The following is a 26605-nucleotide window of genomic DNA, read 5'->3' as shown; positions in this document are numbered from 1 at the left end:
GTTTGAATCCAAATACCATTATTTTTGGAATCATTAGAATTTAGAATAATACATCAAAATACAATTATATTACTTGAAAAACCTCTAAACGAATAACTATAATTGATTATACATTTAATATTCTAATCCTTATCTGTTCTGCCCCAAGGTACCATGGATACAAGTGGACAGTTCAAAGAGCTCATCGACACTCTAGAAGACCTAACGGAAACTGTGAAACATGTCGGAATCATAGCGTGTGACTTTGAAGAACAAAGTCAGGACGTCCTCAACACCAAGATCAACGACATGGTCAAGGGTCTAAAGAAACTAAACGATCTAAAGGATAACTTCGAGCAAGTTCAGGTTCCTTACGAGGTACTGAGTTACATTGACCAAGGAAGGAATCCTCAGTTGTACACCAAGGATTGTCTGGAGAAGGCAAAGCAGAAGAATGAGGAAGTGAAGGAGAAGATTAACTCTTTGCAGATTTTTAAAGATAGTTTGGCGAAGGAGCTGAAGACGAATGCGCCGTCTACCATGGAACAGTACGAGCAGTCTCAAAACTCCAGATGAAAATTGTAGCGTGTTTGATCTTTAATAATCATTGTTTTGAGCTTTTACGGTAGACTTGTTTAAAGTCTGGAAGACTTGTTTAAAGTCTGAAAGTTGCTGTGATTGAAGCATTAGTTGTTGGACTATGGTTGTTCAGTTTCAATCGGACAAATATCTGAACATTTCAAAAACCACATGAGGTTGAATAATTATTGCATTATAAATAGCAGTAAAGAAAATGTAGCGTTGTAAAATATCAAGCACTGTGAAATGAATATTCTTTATTTTTCATCCAAAACCACGAGGAGATGGTAATATTTGACAATGATAATTTATTTAACAAAATATCATATAAATTTGTTAGTGTTGCTCGAACTAAAATGGAATCAGAAAACGTCCTAGTCTGCCTATGTAAACAGAACCTGAGTGTCAGAAACTTTTGTGAAATATCAGAAACAATTCCCGAACGCCGAATCTCATAGCTTGCTCAATTACTCGGTAGTTTCTCAAATCATAAAATATCACGCACTCTAAACATTTACACATTAAGGGTCGTTCATATATTACCTAAGCAGCCGAGGGAGGAGGGGGTTTCCAAATGATTACGCGAGTGTAATTTTAACACAATAGCTATGTAGCTATGTGTACTGATTACGGAGGGGGGGGGGGGGGGGGGTAAAAATTGTTCAAAAACTGATTACGTAATAATATATAAACGACCCCTTATGATAGAGGCTTCTCCATACAAAGATACAATTAATTTTGTTATTTCATATGAAATTATGATTATAAATGAGACCTGGCCGTCGGTTCTTCTCATTTCAGACAGTAGGTTGATGACTGATAAGCTATAAGCTCAATTTTATTAAATTTAGTCCTATTGGGGGTCACAAACTGCTCTCTGTCATTTTTGATTTTGTAAGATTTATTTTGATAAGCTCTTCATCTGATAAACAGTCGTTGGAATGGCTTGTCTAGCGATTTATTAAACACTGGCCGTATTAAGTCTTGCAAGTCGGCTTCATAACTTTCTTGAGGCTCCGGTAGACTTGAACTGTCTCTATCCTCATCTGCTGAAATTTCAGCATCTGTCTTTGTTTGTCCATCTGTTCAGATTTCAACTCCTCAACTTTGCTCTCCACTGATTTCCGAAGTTCCATGTTGTTGTCAAGCAGTGTGATAAGTGTGTTCTTGTGTTGAGTTATGAGAAAAGTATGGTTCAGTTTGGCCGGAAAAGAGATTTGAGTGGTCTTTAGTGATTTCTGCAGTTTTACCATCATGTCCTGTTTCATGGTGTCTACTAGCTGAAAACGATCAATAAAAAGCAAGATAATCTAAAACATGCGCTACCTAGAGATATACAGATATAAACCACAGTTCGAAGCAATGTAAAGCTAATGTTCAATTTTCATCAAGTACGGCCACTTTGGGCTAACATAAGAACATAATATTATTATGTTTGTATGTTGGATTATTGGATATGTTTGGATCTGGAATGATAATATTATGCAAAAAATAGATGTGTATTATTCTGCGGTATATCGTTTATTAATCTGCTTTTCATGAAAATTGTGTATTTCCTTCGAATAAAAGTGTCAAATTATACATTTGCAGAGAACAGGTGAATACAAATTTAACTTAAAAATAAAAGTCAATTTGCATGATAAAATGTAAGCAATCATACAAAATATTCTGTAATTTCTATAATAAGAGCTTTTAAAACACCCTTTGATAATTACAGCTCTACAAATCACGTTGCAAGATAATGTTTATTGTGTATGTGATCTCATCATGAATTGAAGTAATAAGTATTCGGGTTTTCGGTATTTATTGACATGTATTTATTGACATGTATAGTAGTATGTTAGTATATCATATTTGATATTATCATAATATTATTACGTAATGAATAATGAATAATGATCCATATTATTTCATCAGGTCCTCAGACATGAGCTCTTGTAAACGTGAACATTCTCTCTCAGAGGAAGAAGATTCAGAAGACGACTCTCCAGTAAGTGACTCAGATCATGAGTCTGTACCTGATAACTGTGACTCGAACTCTGACAAAGACTCTTCAGAGAGTATCGATGGTACAGATGAATCATCAGTCCAAGATTCTGATAAACCTCAATGTAAGACCGAATCAACAGAGACAATGACTGTGTCTGTAGGGGCAAACCCTGATGATTCAATGAACATAAAGATAGAGCAAACTATCAGTGGCCGTGGAGAAGTTGCTACCAAAACCGTTGATGCTAATTCACATGTGAAACCTATTAAAGAACTAAAGAGAAATCTCAGAGCTTTGATGAAACTATATGCAACTAATTCTGGAGACTTTGCTACTGGTGGCTTACTTTCTGACGTGGAATTACCTGTTATTCCTTTGATTGATGTGAAAGACTATGGGCTTTTACCATTCCCACTAAATGACACAACATTTAATTGTGTGAAACCGCTTTGCAAACAGTCCCCCTATGGAATGGGTGAAGAGACATTAGTTGATACTTCAGTGAGAAATAGTTTCCAGTTAGAGCCGGACCAGTTTGAGATAAAAAATCATGAATTTGTCAAGCAGGTCAGTGTTCTTATCCAGAAGAAGATAAAGTCGGCTTTAGGTCTAGCAGGTGCGACAATATACGGAAAGATCTACAAACTCCTTATTTATGAAAAAGGAGGCAAGTTTGCTGAACATAAAGACACTGAAAAAGAAGATAACATGTTTGGAACATTGCTTGTGCAACTTCCTTCAGTTTTTACTGGAGGTGACCTAGTTGTGAACCACCTGAAATCATCCAAAGTCTTTGACAACAGTTCCACTGGTAGTAGCACTCACTGTAAGTTTGTTGCGCACTATGCGAGTTGTCCACATGAGCTGAAAGAAGTTACCTCAGGTTATCGTGCTGTACTTGTTTACTCACTCTGTTGGGAAGGTAATGGAATGAAACCTTCACCTTACACTGCTTCAACTAATGCTGTGAGACTGTGTAATACTCTGAATCTTCTGATGGATTCTCCTACAATACCCTTTCTCTGCTGGGGTTTAGAGTATGAGTATTCTGATGCGAGTTTGAAAGAAAACTCATTAGAATTCTTTAAAGGGAAGGACAGCAATATTGTTGCTGGGCTCAAACATGCTTTAGACTATGATATGAGAATGTCTGGAAAAGATAAGTGGGAAATGTGTGTTGCCACTGCAAATAAGAAAATTGGTTAATATGGCAACTGTGGTGACGGTTATTATAGATGGGGTGGGGGTGCAGCAGAAAATTGCTTCGGTAATCATGATTGCTGCAATATGGAAGAAAATGAGAGGTCATACGACATAGACGATTTCGTTTCTCTGAATACAAATTCAGACTGCAAAAATCTAAGCTTTGACATCAATCCTCGAAAAGATATAACAAATTTCCCGAAGCGTTACAAAGTATTAGCTGGAAAGGTCAAAAGAAGGAAAGAAAATGATTCGGAAGAAGAATTTTGGGGAACGGATGATGTGGGTGAAGGTTGCTCTGGCCCAAGTGGAAACGAAGGATCAACTAGGGAAAGGTGGTATAAGAAAAAAGTTCTGTTGCTGTGGCGAACTGACTGTTCTCTCGCTATTAGGTGTCGGTCAAGCATAGAAGACGGTGTTTCTCATGTTCTCAGTCTTTTAGAAGGAGGAAAGATGGAGGAGGGTGAGAAAGGTTTCCAGTATCTTTGGGCCAATATAGTTAAAATGAAATCATCTGAAAAGATGCTCCTTGAAATTCTCAGAATGTGTCACATACTAAAACGTAAGGAAGAATCTAGAACCCTGTTGAAAATGTTGAAAAAGTTCGGCATTACTAACAAATCGGGAGAAGTTATTACTGAGACAGCCAAAATTTTCCCCGATGAATCGTTTGTAAATGACATCAAAGAAATCATAAAAAGCACTGAACAGTCCAAGATCCCTGATTTATTGAATTTCTGTAAAGGGTTGTCTTCCATCGAGCCAAAAGTGCTGTTACAAATTATCGTCAATGATATTTTGAAAGACACTGGTACTGCCAACCAGTACGATAATTATTATTATCGAAACAGATGGGGTTCAAATAGTCGGACTCCATCTCCTGTTACAACGACCATTCTTGAGTACATGTTTGTTGAGAATTTATGTCATGAATCTCTAGAATTAGATAAACTGATCTCCAAAATAGCGATCTTGAAAGATCTTGTTCCAGCTGTGATCTTGGCCATTCATCACCAGAATGTAAACGTTCTTGATTTGATACTTATGCGATTTGTTGAACTTGCCTCTCAAGCACAAAATCCATCCCATAACATGCAGCGTGTGAAACATAAAACATCCGAGGATGATACTGCAATTGCCGAAATCTACAAAGCTATAGTTTCTGGACCTCAAAAGTACGAAAAGCTTGCTGCATCTGTTTCAACTGTTGTCAATATCATATCATCTTTGCCAGAGAACCAGCAACAAAAGCTTAATGAACCATTCGTGAAAGAAATCCTGGTTCAGTACGATTCAAACAAGGAAAATGTCCCTGAATGTTTACGAGGAATATTTTTACCTCGAATTAAATTCCTAGAAGAAGCTGTAAGAAAAGGTGAACCCAAGTTTACTTGGCTTCGGCCAGAAGCTCTTATTGCTCGCCACTCTAATGTTGTGGAATTTCTTAAAGAACCCAATAAGTCAATCAATTTTGGACGAAATACCTTTAAAGGTATTTCTGATGCCAGGCGCTGGGCTAAGGACCATGATAAAGGCAAAGGTTGCTACCTGACATTAACTCCACATGGAACTGGAGGAAATGCTGTTGTTATAATCACTAAAACTGCTGAAGGATTTGATAAACAGGTGGCGCTGGCATTCTACAAAACATGTGTTAAAGAATATTTGACTCTGTTAAAGTTTATTCCAAATAGGGAGAATGTTATCCCAAAGGAAAGTGGACCAAAACAATCTGTCAGTCAACAAATCCCTGCAGGTAAAGAAAATCAGATGCGACAGAACACACATCCTACTTCCAGTAATCAGGTAGCTAAAGGAAGTTTAGTTACTCAGAATAGCACTCCAAGACGTAATCTTGTTCAAGAGGCAAAGGTTATAGCTTATGATGTTATTACAATCGATTAGACAGTTTGTTAAATTGGGCTTTCAAGTAAACTTTGTTTTAATGTACATTGTACATTGATTAATGTATATTAATTAACATTCAGATCAACGAAGTACTTTATTTTATTTCATAATCAACTGCTGAATGTGATCTAGTCATTTGCTTCAATGCTATGAAATGTTACTTAACTATTAATTAATGAAATATCAAAATAATGCAACACATTTTCCCAATCCTAAATTATTGATTTTTACTAATTTACATTAATTTACATAATTTATTAATGTTAAAGCTAGTTGATATCACAAAGAACCAAGAATCTTGGTCTGGGTATCGTTGAATTACCTAAATAATTATTACACAGAATAATTAATTGTTTTTAACCTTTTAATAAAAGAATACTGCCACACAGTAGCAAAACACTAAATTTCGAGCATAAATTCTCTGTCTTATTAAAAATTATCTTTTGGTATAGTTCCAACAAGATAAAAATGTTTTTAATTATTTTGTTAGTTTTTTATACTGCCAGTATTTTTAACGAGTTTGCACTGGTTTTTAATCGTTGATATTTTGTTAAAAAGTTAAAATTTCACTTTTATCAATTTATATAATTTAAAAAGTTTTGCATTACAATTTGACTCTGTGTTTTTACTTTTGCATATGTCATGGCATGAATTTTTAATTGAGTACTTGAGTTGGGAATTCAATTTACCATACTAGTAACTAAATTAATATCATTGTGATTTGAATTATTCAAAAAACCAGCGCTCGAAAAATTGAAAAACTTATTAAAAATTCCCAACTGCTCAACTATAATTTCTCCATTCAATTATGGCATAAGAGTATAATCTATGATCCACAAGGTTTACAGTAATTATTCTTATTGATATGTACTGTATTATATATCATAATATTTGATATTATCATAATATTAATATTACGTAATGAATAATGAATAATGATCCATATTATTTCATCAGGTCCTCAGACATGAGCTCTTGTAAACGTGAACATTCTCTCTCAGAGGAAGAAGATTCAGAAGACAACTCTCCAGTAAGTGACTCAGATCATGAGTCTGTACCTGATAACTGTAACTCCAACTCTGACAAAGACTCTTCAGAGAGTATCGATGGTAAAGACGAATCATCAGTTCAAGATTCTGATAAAACTCAATGTAAGACCGAATCAACAGAGACAATGACTGTGTCTGTAGGAGCAAACCCTGATGAGTCGATGAACATAAAGATAGAGCAAACTATCAGTGGCCATGGAGAAGTTGCTAACAAAACCGTTGATGGTAATTCACATGTGAAACCTATTAAAGAACTTAAGAGAAATCTCAGAGCTTTGATGAAACTTCATTCTACTAATTCTGGAGACTTTGCTACTGGTGGCTTACTTTCTGACGTGGAATTACCTGTTATTCCTTTGATTGATGTGAAAGACTATGGGCTTTTACCATTCCCACTAAATGACACAACATTTAATTGTGTGAAGCCGCTTTGCAAACAGTCCCCCTATGGAATGGGTGAAGAGACATTAGTTGATACTTCAGTGAGAAATAGTTTCCAGTTAGAGCCAGACCAGTTTGAGATAAAAAATCATGAATTTGTCAAACAGGTCAGTGTTCTTATCCAGAAGAAGATAAAGTCGGCTTTAGGTCTAGCTGGTGCGACAATATACGGGAAGATCTACAAACTCCTTATTTATGAAAAAGGAGGCAAGTTTGCTGAACATAAAGACACTGAAAAAGAAGATAACATGTTTGGAACATTACTTGTGCAACTCCCCTCAGTTTTTACTGGAGGTGACCTAGTCGTGAACCACCTGAAGTCATCCAAAGTCTTCAACAACAGTTCCACTGGTAGTAGCACTCACTGCAAGTTTGTCGCTCATTACGCAAGTTGTCCACATGAGCTGAAAGAAGTTACCTCAGGTTATCGTGCTGTGCTAGTTTACTCACTTTGTTGGGAAGGTAATGGAATGAAACCTTCACCTTACACTGCTTCAACTAATGCTGTGAGACTGTGTAATACTCTGAATCTACTGATGGATTCTCCTAAAATACCCTTTCTCTGCTGGGGTTTAGAGTATGAGTATTCTGATGCGAGTTTGAAAGAAAACTCATTAGAATTCTTCAAAGGGAAGGACAGCAATATAGTTGCTGGACTCAAAAATGCTTTAGATTATGATAGGCAGATATCGGGAAAAGATAAGTGGGAAATGTGTGTTGCCACTGCAAATAAGAAAATTAGTGAATATGGTGACTGTGGTGACGGTTATGATAGATGGGGTGGGGGTGGTTGCTGCGGTGATAATGATTGCGATATGGAAGAAAATGAGAGGTCATATGACATAGACGATTTCGTTTCTCTGACTACAAATTCAGACTGCAAAAATCTAAGCTTTCACATCAATCCTCGAAAAGATATAACAAATTTCCCGAAGCGTAAAATATTAGCTGGAAAGGTCAAAAGAATGAAAGAAAATGATTCGGAAGAAGAATTTTGGGGAACGGATGATGTGGGTGAAGGTTGCTCTGGCCCAAGTGGAAACGAAGGATCAACTAGGGAAAGGTGGTATCAGAAAAAAGTTCTGTTGATGTGGAGAACTGACTGTTCTCTCGCTATTAGGTGTCGGTCAAGCATAGCCGACGGTGTTTCTCATGTTCTCAGCATTTTAGAAGGAGGAAAGATGGAGGAGGGTGAGAAAGGTTTCCAGTATCTTTGGGCTAATAATATAGTTAAAATTGAATCATCTGAAAAAATGCTCCTTGAGATTCTCAGAATGTGTCACATACTAAAACGTAAGGAAGAATCTAGAACCCTATTGAAAATGTTGAAAAAGTTCGGCATTACTGAGAAAGCGGGAGAAGTTATTACTGAGACAGCCAAACTTTTCCCCGATGAATCGTTTGTTATTGACATCAAAGAAATTATAAAAAGCACTAAACAGTCCAAGATCCCTGATTTATTGAATTTCTGTAAAGGGTTGTCTTCCATCGAGCCAAAAGTGCTGTTACAAATTATCGTCAATGATATTTTGAAAAACACTGGTACTGCCAACCAGTACGATCATCATTTTTACCGAAAGAGATGGGGTTCAAATAGTCCTTCATCTCCTGTTACAACGACCATTCTTGAGTACATGTTTGTTGAGAATTTATGTCATCAATCTCTAGAATTAGATAAACTGATCTCCAAAATAGTGACCTTGAAAGATCTTGTTCCAGCTGTAATCTTGGCCATTGAGCACCAGAATGTAAACGTTCTTGATTTGATACTTATGCGATTTGTTGAACTTGCCTCTCAAGTGGTGAAACAAAGAGCATCCGAGGATGATACTGCAATTGCTGAAATCTACAAAGCTATAGTTTCTGGTCCTCAAAAATACGAAAAGTTTGCTGAATCTGTTTCCACTGTTGTCAATATCATATCATCTTTGCCAGAGAACCAGCAACAAAAGCTAAATGAACCATTCGTGAAAGAAATCCTAGTTCAGTACGATTCGAACAAAGAAAACGTCCCGGATTGTTTACGAGGAATATTTCTACCTCGAATTAAATTCTTAGAAGAAGCTGTAAGAAAAGGTGAACCCAAGTTTACTTGGCTTGGGCCAGAAGCTGTTATTGCTCGCCACTCTAGTGTTGTGGAATTTCTTAACGAACCCAATAAGTCAATGTATTTTGGACGAAATACCTTTAAAGGTATTTCTGATGCCAGGCGCTGGGCTAAGGACCATGATAAAGGCAAAGGTTGCTACCTGACATTAACTCCACATGGAGCTGGAAGAAATGCTGTTGTTGTAATCACTAAAACTGCTGAAGGATTTGATAAACAGGTGGCGCTCGCATTCTACAAAACATGTGTTAAAGAATATTTGACTCTATTAAAGTTTACTCCAAATAGGGAAAATGTAATCCCAAAGGAAAGTGGACCAAAACAATCTGTCAGTCAACAAATCCCTGCAGGTAAAGAAAATCAGATGCGACAGAACACACATCCTACTTCCAATAATCAGGTAGCTAAAGGAAGTTTAGTTACTCAGAATAGCACTCCAAGACGTAATCTTGGTCAAGAGGCAAAGGTTATGGCTTATGATGTTATTACAATCGATTAGACAGTTTGTTAAAGTGGGCTTTTAAATAAACTTTGTTAATGTACATTTTACATCAATGTATTTTAATTAAAATTAATATTAATCTAGTACTTTATTTTATTTCATAATCAACTGCTGAATGTGACCTAGTCAATTACTTTCAATGCTATGTAATGTTACTTAACTATTGATCAATGAATTATGATCAAAATAATGGAACACATTTTCCTAATCCTAGATTATTGATTTTTACTAATTTACATTTTACATAATTTATTTATGTTAAAGCTCGTTGCTATCACCAAGAACCAAGAATCTTCTTGTGGGTATCGTTGAATTACTTTAATTATTGCACAGAGTAATGAATTGTTTTTAACCTTTTAATAATAGAATACAGCCACACAGTTGTCAAATATACTAAATTTCGGGCATAAATAGTGTCTTATTAGAATTGTCTTTTGGTATAGTTCCAACAAGATACAAATGTTTTTAATCATTTTGTTAGTTTTTTATACTGCCAGTATTTTCAACGAGTTTGTACTGGTTTTTAATCGTCGATATTTTGTTAAAATTTCACTTTTATCAATTTATATTATTTAAAAAGTTTTGCATCACAATTTTACTCCGTGTTTTTACTTTTGTAGGTTTCATAGCATGATTTTTATTTGAGTAAGTTTGAGTTGGGAATTCAATAAACCATAATAATTCTAATACTAGCTAAATTACTATCATTTTGATTTGAAAGTTTGAATAGTTTAAAAAACCAGCACTCGAAAAATTGAAAAACTTATTAAAAATTCCCCACTGCTCCACTATAAGTTCTCCCTTCTACATTGTATAAGAGTATATAATTTGCTATGATCCACAAAGTTTACAGTAATTATTCTTACAGGATCTGACACATGGCTCGTTTGAAACGCAAGAGATCCTCATCTGATGGGGACGATTCTGAAGACCATTTTTCAGAAAGTGATTCTGACGAATCTGAAGCCCAGGAGCAGCATAAAACAAGCTCGGATTGTTTAGACCAAGAAAACGTGAAACTTGAAGAAAGCGGTTGTAAAGACAACTCTCTAGCCTTCGAAAAAGCCTCTGATAGTGCTGCTAATATGAATGATTCTTCGGATCATAAAGATTTCTCAGATGTGACCCAATTTATTCTGATGGAACCAATAAAAGCCGAAGATAATAATTCTGCTGAACAATCCAGCAACAAACCAAATGCTATTTCATCCACAAAGTATATAGAAAATCTAAAGTGTGATTTAAAGGCTTTAATGAAACTTCAATCACCAAATTCTGACTTTGCTATTAGTGGGTTACTTTCTGATGCCGAGTTGCCAAACATTCCTCTGATTTATATAAACGGTGTTGGCCTTCTACCATTCCCACTAAATGACGCAACATTTCAATGTTTGAAGCCGCTTTGCAAACAAACATCTAGTGGAAGAGGTGAGGAAACCTTGGCTGACAAAGGAAGAAACCGTTACCAATTAGAACCAAGCCAGTTTGAAATTAAGAACGAAACGTTTACCAACCAGATTAACTTACTAATCCAAAATAAGATCAGGTCTGGTTTAGGTCTGGCAGGTGCTACAATATACGGGAAGATTTACAAATTGATCATCATTTATGAGAAAGGAAGCAAATCTGAGGAACATTTAAATGACAATAATATAGATATGGAAAACGATGATAACATGTTTGGGACCCTGATTGTTCAACTTCCTTCAGTTTTTACTGGAGGCGACCTAGTTGTGAACCACCTGAAATCATCCAAAGTCTTCGACAACAGTTCCACTGGTAGTAGCACTCACTGCAAGTTTGTTGCGCACTACGCAAGTTGTTCCAAAGAACTGAAGGAGTTAACTTCAGGATATCGTGCATTGCTTGTCTATTCTCTTTGTTGGGATGGAACTGGGATAAAGCCATCACCTTACACTGCATCTACAAATGCTGTTAAGTTGTGTAACACAGTCAATTTGCTCATGGACTCTCCTAAAATCCCTTTCCTCTGTTGGGGTTTAAAGTATGAGTATTCTGATGCAAGTCCGGAGCAAAACTCAGTGGAATCTTTTAAAGGGAGGGACAAAAATATTGTTGCTGGGCTTATAAATGCTTTAGATTATGATAGGCAGATATCAGGAAAAGATAGCTGTGAGCTGTATATTGCAACTGCAAATAAAATAATCAAGGAGTCTGGTGACTGTAGTAAAGATTATGGAAGATGGAATGGTTGCAGTGGTGATTGTGAATTAAAAGAAAATTCAAGGTCATTTAAGATAGAAGATTTTGTTCCTTTGACTGCAGGTTCTTCAGTTTTTTGCAACGTTGAACGAATCTTTGACATTGATCCTCCACAGGTTATAACGAACCTTCCCAAAGATAAAATTCATACTAAACAGATCAAAAGAGTAAAGACATTCAATTGTGACGAAGAATTTTGGGGAAAAGATGATAAAGGCAGTGGCCGCTCTGGTGTTTGTGGGTATAAAGGATCAACTAGGGTCAGGTTGTATCAGAAAAAGGTTATTTTGCTGGTTAGAACTGACTGTTCTCTAGCTATCAGGTGTTTGTCAAACTTGGTCGACGGAGTTTCTCATGTTCTTAGTCTTTTAGAAGAAGGAAAGGTAGAAGAGGGTGAAAAAGGTTTCGAATTTCTGTGGTTTAAGATAGATTCAATAAAATCAAATGAAAAGTCGCTGCTTGAAATGCTCAGAATGTGTCATATTCTGAAACGCAAAGAAGAATCCAGATCTTGTCTGAAAATGTTGAGAACATTCGGTATAACTTCTGATGGCAATGGGAAAATCATCGCTGAGACAGCCACGACTTTTCCCGACGATTCGTTTGAAGATGACATCAAAGAAGTCATAAAAAGTAGTCCTGAAAACAAGATTTCGGTTGTATGGAGTTTATGTAAAGGTTTATCTTTTATTGAACCAAAGTGTCTATTGCAAATTCTCGTCAATGATATTTTGCAAGATCATCTACAACTGGTTCGCTATAATGACTATTATAGTTTCAAAGATGATCCTACAACAATAACCGTCCTCAATTATATGTTCAATGAGAACTTATACCCTGATCCTGAGTTAGATAAACTGATTTCCAAAATAGGTACTTTGACGACTATGGTATCTGCTGTAACCTTGGCCATCGGTCATCAAAATGTAAATGTTCTAAATCTTTTACTGGCGCGGTTTGTCAAACTTGCTTCCCAAGTGCCAGCATCAAGACAGTCCCATGAGCCTCATTGGCAGCGTGTTGTTCACGGTGAAATCAAAAATATATTCAAAGCAATCGTTTCTGGACTTTCAAAGTGGCCGAAATTAGCTGAATCTGTTTCCACTCTTGTCAATATAGTCACATCTTTTCCCGAGGACCAGCAACAAAAACTAATTAAACCTTTTTTTAAAGAAATCTTTACTCAGTACGATTCAAACAAAGAAAACATGCCGGAATGTTTGCAGGAAGCATTGTATCTACTTCGAATCAAAGTCTTAGAGGAGACTGTGAGTAAAGGAGAGCCCAAGTATAACTGGAATCAGCCAAACGCATCTGTTCCTGAACATTCTGACGTTGAGGCTTTTCTCAAAGGGCCTAATAGGTCAATGGTTTTTGGACGGAACACTTTGGGAGATACGACTGATGCCAAACGATGGGCTTCTCGCTATAGCCATCACCAAAGTTGCTACAACATGACAGTGACTTCATCTGGTGATGAACAAAATGATGTTGTAACAATCGTTAAAACTGCTCAAGGATTTAATAACCAGGTTGCATTCTACAAAGCATGTGTTAAAGAATATCTGAGTTTGCTAAAGTTTGTTCCCAATCGTCAGAATGTTATCCCAAAGAGAAGTGGCAAAATACAGTTTGTTACTGCAGGTAAAAATAATCAGACAAAATAGAGCACGTCGTGCAGTTTTTATCCAATAATCAGATAAATTAGGGAAGTTTATTAACACTCGGCAAAGCAATGGAATTAATTTTATTCATAAGGCAAAAGTCGTATATTATGATTAACTTAGTAAAATCGATTAGAAAGTGTCTCAATTCCATTATTGAATAAACATTGTTTGTTAAATTATTGACACTTAGATTTAAGCTGCACTTTATTTTATTTCATATTTTACTACTGCATGTGGATTGTAGGTAGTCATTTGCATAATATGCTTTGTTGCTTAAATATTAATTAATATAGCACGAAATGTTTGTTTTTTGAAAAGATATCTAAATAGCGGAACCATTAAATTTTACTTTTTACTAATTTTATTTTACATAATGTATTAAATGTTAATTGTTACAGCTAGTATAAGTATACTAGTAGTTGTTACCAAGAACCTATTTTCTTGATGTTAAAATATTATTGAATTACTTTCAAGTAATTATATGTATAATATTAAAAAATAATAAATCTAGAATAATGAATTGTTTGTAAATCTTTAAATAATATAATACTGAGCATTATATACAGAACTGTTTAACAGTATAATTTCGGGCATTGATGTCATTTTAGAAATTGCCATGCCTTGTGGTAACGTATAATTCCAACAAGACAATATGTTTTATTATTGTTTTTAAGTTATTTATACTGTCAGTGTTTTCAACCAGTTTGTAATAAGTTTTTTAATCGTCGACATGTTCAAATTTTACTTTATACATTTTTATACCACAATTTGACTCAATGTTTGTCAAGGCTTGTTTTTAATTTTGTAGATCTCATGGCATGCTTTTTCAGTTGAGTACTTGAGTTGGGAATTAAATTAAATTGACCATACTAGCTAAATTACTATCATTGTGATTTGAATAATTTAGAAAACCAGCGCTCGAAAAATTACAAAACTTATTAAAAATTCCCAACTGCTCCACTATTATACATTCTACATGCATTCATTATATAATATAAGAGTATAAGCTGTGATCGGGTGATCCATAAAGTTTAAGCAATGAACAACATAGGTCTACAAACATTAAATATTCTTTCAGGACTACACATGACTCCTTGGAAGCGTGAGAGATCCTCATCTGACGGAGACAATTCGGAAGACCATTCTTCAGAAAGTGATTCTGACGAAACTGAACCGCAGGAGCAGCGTGACTCAATCTCTGACCAGGAAGAAAGAGGTCATAAAGAAAGTTCTGTAACCTCTGAAGAAGCCTGGAGGGGGATATTTAAAGAAGAAGAAGCCTCTGACAGTGTAGATAATATGAATGATTCTTCAGATGAAGAATTGTCAGATGTACCCGAATCTATCACGGATCTAGTAATGAAAAGACCTTCCAACAAATCAAATGCTAATTCGCCTGAAAATAATCTAAAATATCTAAAGTGTGATCTAAAGGGTTTGATGAAATTACCTCATGATTCAACAAATTCTGGAGACTTTGCTACTAGTGGGTTACTGTCTGATGCTGAGTTACCCAACATTCCTTTGATTGAAGTTAATGGTTATGGACTTCTATCATTCCCTCTAAATGACACAACATTTCAATGTTTGAAGCCGCTTTACAAACAAACATCTTGTGGAAAGGGTGAGGAAACATTGGCTGTCAAAGGAAGAAACAGTTACCAATTAGAACCAACCCAGTTTGAAATTAAGAACGAAACGTTTACCAACCAGATTAACTTACTAATCCAAAATAAGATCAAGTCTGGTTTAGGTCTGGCAGGTGCTACAATTTACGGGAAGATCTGCAAATTGATCATTTATGAGAAAGGAAGCAAATCTGAGGAACATAAAGACATGGAGAATGAATACAACATGTTTGGGACATTGATTGTTCAGCTTCCTTCAGTTTTTACTGGAGGGAACTTCGTAGTCAAGCACTTACAATCTTCTAGGGCTATTGAAAACAGTTGTGTCGGTAGTAGTACTCATTGTAAGTTTGTTGCACATTACTCAAACTGTCCCCATGAACTGGATGAGGTAACCTCAGGTTATCGTGCTGTTCTCATTTACTCGCTTTGTTGGGATGGAACTGGGGCGAAACCTTCACCTTATGTTGCATCTACAAATACTGTTAAGTTGTGTAACTCATTGAATTTATTGATGGATTCTTCTGAAGTATCGTACCTATGTTGGGGTCTTGAGAACAAGTATTCTGATGCGATTATACAACGAAATTCGTTAAAGTTCTTTAAAGGGAAAGACAAGAATGCTGTGCGTAGGCTTAAAAGTGCTTTTGATTACGATCTGCAAGTATCAGTACAAGGCAAAGACAATTGGGAATTTTTTATTGCAACTGCAAATAAAACAATCGAGGAATATCGTGACTGCACAGGTGGCTATGGATGGAGTGGAGGTTGTCCGGGCAACTGTGAATTAGTGGAGGAAAACGACAGAAGTTTATTTATTGACAACTTTATTCCATTGTCAACAAACTCCTCCAAATATAGTGACCTCAAATTAGCTATTGATCCACCAACCGATATATTAAACTTTCCGAACCGTAAAGTTTTAGCCGGAAAGGTCAAAAGAAGGAAGGAAAATGAGTCTGATGAAGAGTTTTGGGGGACGGAAGATCTGGGTGGGGGTTGCTCTGGTCCAGATGAAGATGAAGGAGGAACTAAGAACCTGTTGTATCAGAAACAAGTCCTCGTACTGTGGAGGACAGATTGTTCTCTAGCCATCCGATGTGAGTCTAGTTTGCTTGATGGTGTTAGTTACGTGTTAAGTCTTCTTGAAAAAGGACACACTGAAGAAGGTGAGAAAGGATTCAAGTATTTATGGGGTTTTTTAGACAGTTTTGTAGACAGAATAGGGTATAAGCAGGAATTGATAATCAAGATGTTAAGAATGTGTCATATACTGAAACTCAAAGAAAATTCTGAAACTTTGTTGGAAGTGTTTAAGGAACGCGGAATATGTTCTAATAGTGCAGGAAAGATTATAGCAGATACACTAGAATTATTTGCTGACGATTCTCACAAAAATATCATCAGGGATATTATAAGAAGCACAGAAGAGAGACAAATACCAACATTGTTGCATTTTTGTAAACAATTATCTTGGATTGACCCTAGCGAACTATTTGAGTTACTCGTTAACTACGTCTTGAAGGAGGAATACTCAGATACCCCTCATACCACAGATGTTCTGCGATATATGTTTGATGAAAATTTAGTTTTAGATTCTTTGTTGGACACATTAGTCAATAAGATTGTATACTTGTCGCACCTTGAGTTTGCGATTTCGTTGTCGATCAAAAAGCAGGATGTAAAGGTTTTAAATGTGTTGCTAAACCGGTTTGTCGAGATAGCTGTGGAAGACTTTAAGGATAATGCTATTGACTATTCATTGAGCCTTGTCTTTGAATCAATTGTAAGGGGAGTTAAAAGGTTTCAACAGTTATCAGCATCGGTTTCTACTCTTGTCACCAAGATCAAATCTTTACCAAAGTACCAACAAGATTTTATCAAGTCATTTACCAAGATGATTATGAAACATAACAATGAAAATAAAGAAAACCTGCCTGAATGTTTACAGAAGGCTTGTCTTATTCGCATTGAATATCTTGAAGAAACTGTCAGTAAAGTTGAACCTGAAATGAACTGGCATCAACCAAATGCTATTCTTTCTGAGTATTCTGATGTTGAAGCTTTTCTTAGAGGACCAAACCAGCAAATGTTGTTTGGGCGTGGTACTTTTAGAACTATAACTGCTGCTAAAAGTTGGGTTAATAGTTATGAAAAGAGTAAGGGGTGTTTCATGACATTGACGGCCTCGGGAATAGGACAGAAAGCTGAGGTGAAGATCGTGAAGACTGTAGAGGGGTTTTATAAGCAAGTAGCAGAATATACAGCGTGTGTTGAGGAATACGAAGGTCTTTTGAAGTTTGTGCCAAATCACCAAAGTGTCATCCCAAAGAAACTTGGTGAGCAAAACCCTGGCAACTCCAATAACTCAACTGACGGAACCAAGGTAGTTCTGCCAGAGAATCAAGCGGCACAATTAAAGCTAAAGAGTAACCTGCCTTCATCTAGCACCGAACAAACCTAAAATACTATCATTATATATTGTATTATATTATAATCTTATAATATATTATCATAATATTGTTTTAAAACTAAATTAGGTATTAAATTATAAAATTATATGAATGTAACATTTTTATGTTTTTAAACTTCAAGATAGAATTTACACTTTTTAATATTATGATGAGAACAGCTCAGCTATTATTAGACTAGTTCGTTATGTTTAACTGTTTAATTTGTGGGTGGTTTCACAGTTTTTAATACTATTTTTCGCGGATGACTGCGTTTTTTATGCATTGCTAAATTATAATAAATTTCATCAATCTGTTCATCATGTCAGTGATTTTAAATTTGCTGAACATTTAGAATACGTTAATTGTGTCACAATTCTATTGTTTCGTTTCTATTGTTTTATATTATATTAGCACGCTTTAAAGAAAAAAGAAAAGAGAAAGATATCTTTGAATTTAAATTTTCAAAATTTTTTGTATACGTACGTATAAGTGTATAATACTGTAATACCACATTAATATTATCGAAAGGGCAGCGTTTTTTGCGTTTCAAAATCAAAGCATGATAGCGAATCAACGCTAAAATTGACAAATTAAGAAGCTTAGGTTTGTATCATCCTTGTAATCGAAAACAAACAATACCTTGAAACTGTAAACTAATTACACTCTCAAACAGTAGAGGTCACAAACCACCATGGCAGAGAAATGTCTGATCCTAGATAACGGGAGTCACACAGTGAAATGCGGCTGGAGATCCGACAAGTCACCTGAGAACCTTTATAATTGGATAATGAGACCTAAGGATAGGAGGAGGCAGTTTGTTGGTACTCAGATTGACGGGTGTCAGGATATGTCTAATATTCATATCACCTGTCCGTTTCAGAAGGTAAGAATTTAAAATTTAATTCAGGGAATTCTTGATGTGACAGTGATTTCTTTGTTCAATCACTAAAATTGCTTGTTGATTTACCCTTAAAACTGTTAATCTATTGAGCAAAGTGATTTATCTCGAGTGATGTCTCTCAATATCAATAGAATAATTTATGTAATTATTAATTAATTTAAATTTATTGCACAGTTCTTTAATAAGCTTATAAGGTTCCCTCTCAGGGGTATCTACTAAATTGGACAGCACAGAAAACAATATGGGACTCTATCTTTAGCGATCCCCTAAAGGTTTCTCCTGGAGGTTTCGGGTTTTAATTAGTTTATAATGAATCAGCTAATTAGCTTATTAACTAAATTCTTATGAATTTGTTAAATCATCAATCATGTGCTTACAATTTGTTTGCAGATCCGTAGTTTTGGCTCCTATCTGTTATGTTATCAATTCCATTAATTAGAATTTAAACTTATTAATAAGATTTATTATCGTATAACAAGATACTAAAAAATATTAACTCAACCCTCTCAAACTTTCAGACACTAACTTAATAGTAACGGAACCACCACTTAACTTTACTTCTATACAAGAAGCTTGGGATGAGGTTATCTTTGAAGAGTATGGCTTTAAATCTTTGTTTAGGTTGGTAGTACTGATAGTTAATTTTAGTACTGATAGTTAACTCTTTCCTAGTATAGTAGTTCATTTTAGATATTTTGAATTCTTATGATGAGATTTCTTAGTCAGTTGCACAATAGCAATATTATGGACCTGATGAATAATCTGTGTTAGTTTTTCTTCGTCTATCATTTACCAGCCGTATCTTACTTATAACTCTCGTATGTTTTGAATCTACCCTCAATCTCCCTAACCCTCAATAATGTAGCTTTAATCTTCCTTCAGATGTTCAGCCAGTACCCTGACAGCAGTTACCACAGTAACCATTATAGTAATCACGTTAGTAACCATAGTAACTTCAGATGTTCAGCCAGTACCCTGACAGCAGCTACCACAGTAACCATTATAGTAATCATGTTAGTAACCATAGTAACTTCAGATGTTCAGCCAGTACCCTGACAGCAGTTACCACAGTAACCATTATAGTAATCATGTTAGTAACCATAGTAACTTCAGATGTTCAGCCAGTACCCTGACAGCAGCTACCACAGTAACCATTATAGACTATAGTAATCATGTTAGTAACCATAGTAACTTCAGATGTTCAGCCAGTACCCTGACAGCAGTTACCACAGTAACCATTATAGTAATCATGTTAGTAACCATAGTAACTTCAGATGTTCAGCCAGTACCCTGACAGCAGCTACCACAGTAACCATTATAGTAATCATGTTAGTAACCATAGTAACTTCAGATGTTCAGCCAGTACCCTGACAGCATTCCACTACAAGCAGACCCACACAGATAACCAGTGTTGTCTGATAGTGGACGCTGGGCACGCCTTCACTCACATTATACCTTATCATAATGGTAAACAGATTATAGCCGGCACTAAGAGGATCAATGTGGGAGGTGAGCGCTATTTTGTATTTTATATAATAATAATATATTAATATGGAAGTGAAGCAAAGTTTACATCCCCTGCATGTAAGCACATGTGTAACCTACTAAAAGCTTAAAAGAGCTGATATTAGGTGTTACTAATTTGTGTTACTAAGGTACATGCTGACCGATTCCACACCCACAACGACATTATCCAGTACCTTAATGAACTCATGTTTAAGTGCTCCCTTCACCATGACAACTTCAGACTCTTCGACAACTCAAGTTTTAGTCTCGCTCACCTCGCTCGTGACGGTCTACATCTTAACTATATTGGACAGATTATTATTGTATTATCAGATTGCTGAGCTGGGTAAACTGTGTGCTCATTGGACTGGGGTTCAGGCGTGGACCCCTACCTCTACGTGAGCACTTTAAACGTATGATATCTTATCCAATCCCTGGCCACTTTGGCACCTGAGCACGACGTATTTTATATCTTAATGTCAAATTATCATGACAAAAATATCGAATCCTGAACAACTTTCCAGACTCGCGCTGAGTCGCAAACAATTTCACTAATCAAACAAACGTAACTTATTTGAACAAACTCTTACTATATTTTTTAAAAAAATTTTCCGTCATTTCAAATCAAAATTAGAAACTTAAATCAAATTCAAACTCAAGCACAAAGCACATAATACAACCGACTACTTAAACGAACTTTTCCCTTATCCAGATTCCCTACCTTCTCACCTTATCCATATCACACCTTATCAGCAAAACGCGAAATAAACCCTGCTTGATAATAGTCCACGTCCCTACATCATAACAATCATTTCATATTATCTAATTCCTAACTTCATGCCGTACTCAGACAACGACGACGCAATATTTACACGATATCTACACAGATATTTACACAGTACTCATTATACACACATCACACATTACTGTACATTTGACTCTGTACATTTGACTGATCTGTACATTTGACTCTGTACATTTGACTCTGAACATTCGACACATACATTACTGTACATATTGAAATTAGGCTCATGCACGGTGAGCTGCTGCCATCAAGTAATAGAAGAGAAGTTAAAGGTCAATCATAAAGGTAAAGGTGAAGTTTACTTAATTACTGTAGATAAGTCACGGTACTTTCTACACACAGGACTGAAAGTCTTCGTTAGAAGTATCTGACTAGGTCACGTTATTATTATCATATTTTGTATTAATAGTAAGTCTATACTCTCTTAAATATATCATAATATAACTATAATACTAACGAATATAATACATTATCTCATAGTTCTATGAACGAATCTCAGCGTTGCAACAAATGTAATACACGTATTCCTAAAGCACGTTCGTTCCTAATTTGCAGTCACTGCGACAAAATAAAACATATGAAATGCATGAAGTTATCTAAGTCTGAGGCAAAAATAATTGTAGATTCTGGCTCTGCCTGGATATGTTATGACTGTATTTCCAGCGCCTTACCAGTAAATGCATGCCCCTCGGCAAAGCCACCGAGACAAGGGCCCGTCATAGGTCCTAAATTTAAAGTTCAATGCACATGCTGTAATGGCTGGATTTACTCCCCCGCTAAATGATAACACATCATTTAGTCAAGGTATCTTCCCATCATCTCTCAAAATAGCTAAAGTTATACCAATTCACAAAGGAGGCAGCAAATCCGACGCCACTAACTATCGACCCATATCTTTGCTGTGCACCTTTTCCAAATTGTATGAAAAACTTATGCATAATAGAGTAATGGACTTCCTTGACAAGAAAGGCTCGCTCTTTGAAGGGCAATATGGCTTCCGGCCAGGCCGATCCTGTGAGCATGCTCTTTTGGATGCTCAACACACGATTCTGAATTCCCTTGCCAAAAAGGAAGTTGCTCTATTACTCCTAGTCGACTTTAGTAAAGCTTTTGACGTTTTGTCTCATGATGTATTGATTGACAAACTCCAGCACTATGGAATCCGTGGGCAAGCTTTGCAATGGTTTAAATCCTACCTGAGCACACGTCAGCAATACGTATGTTTGAATGGTATTAAATCAGCTCTTAAACCTATTACATACGGAGTTCCACAGGGCAGTATTATGGGACCTTTGTTATTCCTAATCTACATCAATGATATGCCAAATATCAACAGTATGATAAAGTTTATACTCTACGCTGATGATGCGAACATCATAATAAAAGGCAAAAATGCAAACGATGTTATACAAAAATTCAACCAATTCTCCCACGAGTTTGTACGCTGGGTTGACTGTAATGGACTTGCACTTAATCTAAAAAAGACCTGCTATATGCTTTTCGGTGTTAGAAATACTGATAATACTCCAAATATTCATATTGCAGACACACAATTAGAACGTAAAAGGGAAGCACGGTTCCTTGGCGTTATAATGGATGATAAACTAACATGGTCTAAGCATATAGCAGCTGTTAGATCAAAAATGATGCGGTATGTAGGAATTATGTATAAAATAAAACGTTATCTATCGATTCAAATAAGGCTACAGATATATCAAAGTTTTGTTCAATCGCATTTAAACTTCTGTTCAATTGTATGGGGGTTTGCAGCAAAAAATCACATTGAATCACTCTTCTCACGACAAAAACAGGGTATCAGGGCAGTAATGCCAGGTCACATTAATTACTTTTACAAAGACGGTCGACTGCCAGAACACACAAAACAATTTTTCAATAACAATGGTATACTCACGGTGCACAGTGTTATTGTAAAAAACACACTAATTCTCATGCACCGAATCAAACATTTCCGCAGCTCAGTCCCTCAACAAATCTGTATGACTATCCCAGAAAATGCACCCACTGCAAACTCAGATCACGTGACTGCAGCATCCTGGTTAGCCGAGTACAACACCACACATTTCAGATCTTCGATGTTCTTCAAAGGACCTTTACTCTCAATTTATGCTGTAAATGCAAATGTAAGCACCCTACCCACACTTTTTTCCATAAACCTTTTTAAATCGGCTACAAAACGCATGCTCTTGAACCTGCAGAGTGAAAATGATGATGACACGTGGCCCAGTTTCTTATTACATAATATTCCAGGTCTAAGAAGGTCACAACGTGTTTGAAAGTTACTGGACACAACGGTCATTATATCATTTTAGTGAATTAGTTAATTAGTTAATTAGTAAATCAGTTATTAGTCATATGGTTATTATTAAGTACTATATATTATATGATATTACAAAAATAAACTATGAATATATATTTGCACACAAAAAAACCAGAACAAACTGATCACAGACTAGCAGCAACTAATATTAATGGATTAGCCACACATCCTAAATTCCAGGTCCATATTTACACTGCCACATTCCCCACTATCACTATTTTCCTATCAGCACAAACCGTAATTAATTGATTTCAACAATCACAAACACTACATATCCAACTAATGGCATAACATAGCAATATCTACGATATCCTAAATCAGTCCCTAACAAACTTAGCGCGAGTCTGAAAGGCTGTTGGAAGCACAGAGTGCTCCATATTTTGTTTTTATCAATAAACCTTTTTTTTTCATTTTCTTTTTTTTAATAAATTTATTAACTGCGTGCAAATTTGTGTTTCAGATTTGATCTATTTATGATATATATTTATGATTATGTAATAAAGTTATTAATATTATATTCGTAAACATTGGCTGGCTTACAAACCAGTCCCCAAACAAACAAACAAAGGTGTTACTAAGGTGTTACTAAGGTGTTACTAAGGTGTTACCACTAACTCCCCTGCAGGTAAGCACATGTGTAACCTACTAAAAGAGCTGATCTCCTACCGTCAGCTAAACCTGCTAGAGGAGACCTACGCTTGTAATCTGATAAAGGAGGACGTGTGTTTTGTGAGTACTAGTTTTAATGAAGAGTTGGAGCTGGCTAAAAAGAAGGATCCTTCTGTTTTGTGTGAGTTGAGGCTGAGGTTTATTGTTAGTTTTAAATCTGTTTTACTAAATTAGTAAGTTAGGTGAATCTGTTTCACTATCCTTCTGTTTTGTGTGAGTGCAGTTTATTGTTAGTTTGATATTTTGTTGTTCTTAATTAATTCCTTGCAAAATGAATAAATAACTTTAGCTCAGATTGTGAATGAGTTTGTGGATAAAAAATCAAACATCAAAGCTTTTAAATAATGATGTTTTTATGGTTTTATATTATAATTCAGTTGAATTCACGAACATCTAAAATATATTTATCGAACAATGGTCGAGCATTCTTTAATTCCACATTCCAACACATTCCAGGTGAGTACGTGCTCCCAGACTTTGTGAACATACACAGAGGCTACGTGAACTTACCCGACGTTACGGACGACCCTGACGAGGCTAAGAAACCAGTCCCGACAAAGGAACAGATGATAAGGTTATCTCTGGAGAGGTTCACTGTTCCTGAGATACTGTTCAACCCTTCAGATATAGGTTAGTAGACTTGTGTTGTTCACGTGACTTGTGTTGATCACGTGTCTTGTGTTGATCACGTGACTTGTGTTGATCACGTGACTTGTGTTTATCACGTGACTTGTGTTTATCACGTGACTTGTGTTTATCACGTGTCTTGTGTTGATCACGTGTCTTGTGTTTATCACGTGACTTGTGTTGATCACGTGACTTGTGTTTATCACGTGACTTGTGTTGATCACGTGACTTGTGTTTATCACGTGACTTGTGTTTATCACGTGACTTGTGTTGATCACGTGACTTGTGTTGATCACGTGTCTTGTGTTGATCACGTGTCTTGTGTTGTTCACGTGACGTATTACTTTAATTGATTTCGTTGATAAAATAGATAGATTTTACGTTACCAAGTTAGATGTACTTAAGATAAGGATTTTGAGATTACTGTGCATTTATTTGTACTGAAGTCTGAACTCTGCAGTTAGTAGTCAGTACAAATAAATCAATTACTTTGAAATTAACACAATTTTAATTAGCATCAGGCAATGCAAATCATTTATTTAATCGCAATTTAATTTCAATTATTTAATTACACTTCAGCGATTAAACAGTTACCCCTCCCCCTCACTAGGTATAGAAGCGATGGGGCTAACAGAAGCAATAGTGCACGCGATAAGACAATGTCCAGTCAACATGCAGCCTCATCTCTACAATAACATTGTTATCATCGGGGGTAGTTCTAAGTTCCAGAACTTCAAGGTTGGGAAACTTGTTCTATTAATTTAATAAAGTTAGATCAGTCTGGTTTCGACTAGCTTCGATTTGAATAATGAAACAAATTCGATTTCAAGGTTTTTCACGATTTTTTCTCGCCGAAATGAATAATTGTGATATCTACCAGCCTGCAAGTGTAACAGTTATACGAATACAGCTGTTATAGAAATAATATAATATCCATTTTCCAGGAGAGAATAATAAAGGACGTGAGATCGTGCGCTCCTGACGAGTTTAACATAAACGTGTACCGACCTGAGGATCCTATTGTAGAGGCTTGGAAAGGAGGTAGATTATAATATAGTTTATATAAATAAGTGTTTATTGAACTTGCTTTTAAGCTTGTTAGTTCGTGTTACAGCTGGTTGTTGTAAGTCAATACTTTGACTCTACAGTTCGTACGGCACTTAAAACGCTGTCTTACGTTGTTCAGTACCTGGGTACATACCTGCACCTGGGTACAAACCTGGGTAGTGGGTACATACCTTAAATACCTTGCACTAATACCTTGCTCTCATCAATTTATGAGAGTCTAAAATTCTATGACCTTACATAATATCTTACTATCTTAGTAAAAACCGCAGTTTAACCCTCTTTATTATTTATTATTTGTTATTCAATATTACAGGTCAACTATTAGGAGGGTGGCCAGGGTACCACAGTATCAGAGTCACTAAGTCAGAGTACGAGGATTCTGGGCCAAGTGTGTGTGCTAAGAAACTGTATGATTCTATACCTGTTGGGAACACATGAAACAGGGGGTGTGGTGACGTCATGATTCTATTGTGACGTCATCATGATACTAATGTGTTATCTTTGAGATTTGAGAAATGTGCAATGTGCATTCTGTTTGCTGTGGCCTGTGTGGGTTGAAGAGATGAGAGTAGAGGAGGTTGCAGCTAAATGATAGGACATTAAGGTCAAGATTTGTCGAAATGACTTAAACATCTTACAGAGACACATTGATATCTTTTATGTACTAATTTTATTATTCAACCTGACTTTAACATACTTATAACTTATTTGAAATATAATTCAGATTTTATATTGTAATGTGCTAATTGCTATCTTACGATATTTCATTATTAACCTAGCGTTACTAGATTCAATTTTTACATTTATTTTAGCCGACGTTGCGTTTTATTGCATACAATTTGTCTCGATGTGATATTACTTTTGAATAAAAATTACCGTACACAATTGCAATAGAAATAAATGCATATCGTATGATATAATATATATTATGTAAACAAAATAATTCGCATATTATTCAAACC

The 26605-nt window shown here is 35.7% G+C and overlaps 4 protein-coding genes across 4 annotated transcripts; all 4 read left to right on the top strand.

The window, feature by feature from the left end:
* The first annotated feature begins 152 nt into the window (after nucleotides 1-152).
* On the top strand, nucleotides 153-832 carry LOC134825256 (mediator of RNA polymerase II transcription subunit 10-like). The gene has a single exon (XM_063837409.1). The coding sequence runs from the start codon at nucleotides 154-156 to the stop codon at nucleotides 553-555; it is 402 nt and encodes a 133-aa protein (XP_063693479.1). The 5' UTR covers nucleotide 153; the 3' UTR covers nucleotides 556-832.
* A 5788-nt stretch (nucleotides 833-6620) lies between these two features.
* LOC134825590 (uncharacterized) lies at nucleotides 6621-10349 on the top strand. Its single transcript, XM_063837828.1, has one exon. The coding sequence runs from the start codon at nucleotides 6627-6629 to the stop codon at nucleotides 9753-9755; it is 3129 nt and encodes a 1042-aa protein (XP_063693898.1). The 5' UTR covers nucleotides 6621-6626; the 3' UTR covers nucleotides 9756-10349.
* A 4373-nt stretch (nucleotides 10350-14722) lies between these two features.
* Nucleotides 14723-18161, top strand: LOC134825097 (uncharacterized). Its single transcript, XM_063837234.1, has one exon. The coding sequence runs from the start codon at nucleotides 14735-14737 to the stop codon at nucleotides 17738-17740; it is 3006 nt and encodes a 1001-aa protein (XP_063693304.1). The 5' UTR covers nucleotides 14723-14734; the 3' UTR covers nucleotides 17741-18161.
* A 245-nt stretch (nucleotides 18162-18406) lies between these two features.
* On the top strand, nucleotides 18407-26458 carry LOC134825206 (actin-related protein 6-like). The gene is made up of 9 exons (XM_063837356.1): nucleotides 18407-18612; nucleotides 18837-18915; nucleotides 19149-19251; nucleotides 19982-20139; nucleotides 23905-24069; nucleotides 24405-24578; nucleotides 25186-25313; nucleotides 25520-25616; nucleotides 25957-26458. Exons 1-9 carry the CDS (start codon nucleotides 18421-18423, stop codon nucleotides 26079-26081), a joined length of 1221 nt encoding a protein of 406 aa, XP_063693426.1. The 5' UTR covers nucleotides 18407-18420; the 3' UTR covers nucleotides 26082-26458.
* Nucleotides 26459-26605: the final 147 nt, after the last annotated feature.

The sequence above is a fragment of the Bolinopsis microptera genome, chromosome 13 (genome assembly GCF_026151205.1).
Source record: "Bolinopsis microptera isolate Bmic1 chromosome 13, MBARI_Bmic_1.0, whole genome shotgun sequence".
NCBI lineage: Eukaryota > Metazoa > Ctenophora > Tentaculata > Lobata > Bolinopsidae > Bolinopsis > Bolinopsis microptera.
Note: the sequence above shows the minus strand (reverse complement) of the source record. Positions and strands in the feature narration are given on the sequence as shown.

What these genes read in the sequence shown, in the direction of transcription:
- LOC134825256 (XM_063837409.1), top strand. Translation starts at nt 154, where the DNA reads ATGGATACAAGTGGACAGTTCAAAGAGCTCATCGACACTCTAGAAGAC.
- LOC134825590 (XM_063837828.1), top strand. Translation starts at nt 6,627, where the DNA reads ATGAGCTCTTGTAAACGTGAACATTCTCTCTCAGAGGAAGAAGATTCA.
- LOC134825097 (XM_063837234.1), top strand. Translation starts at nt 14,735, where the DNA reads ATGACTCCTTGGAAGCGTGAGAGATCCTCATCTGACGGAGACAATTCG.
- LOC134825206 (XM_063837356.1), top strand. Translation starts at nt 18,421, where the DNA reads ATGGCAGAGAAATGTCTGATCCTAGATAACGGGAGTCACACAGTGAAA. An exon ending in CCTAAAGGTTTCTCCTGGAG is followed by an intron (nt 18,916 to 19,148) that starts GTTTCGGGTTTT and finishes TCAAACTTTCAG; the next exon opens with ACACTAACTTAATAGTAACG. An exon ending in GGCTTTAAATCTTTGTTTAG is followed by an intron (nt 19,252 to 19,981) that starts GTTGGTAGTACT and finishes TAGTAACTTCAG; the next exon opens with ATGTTCAGCCAGTACCCTGA.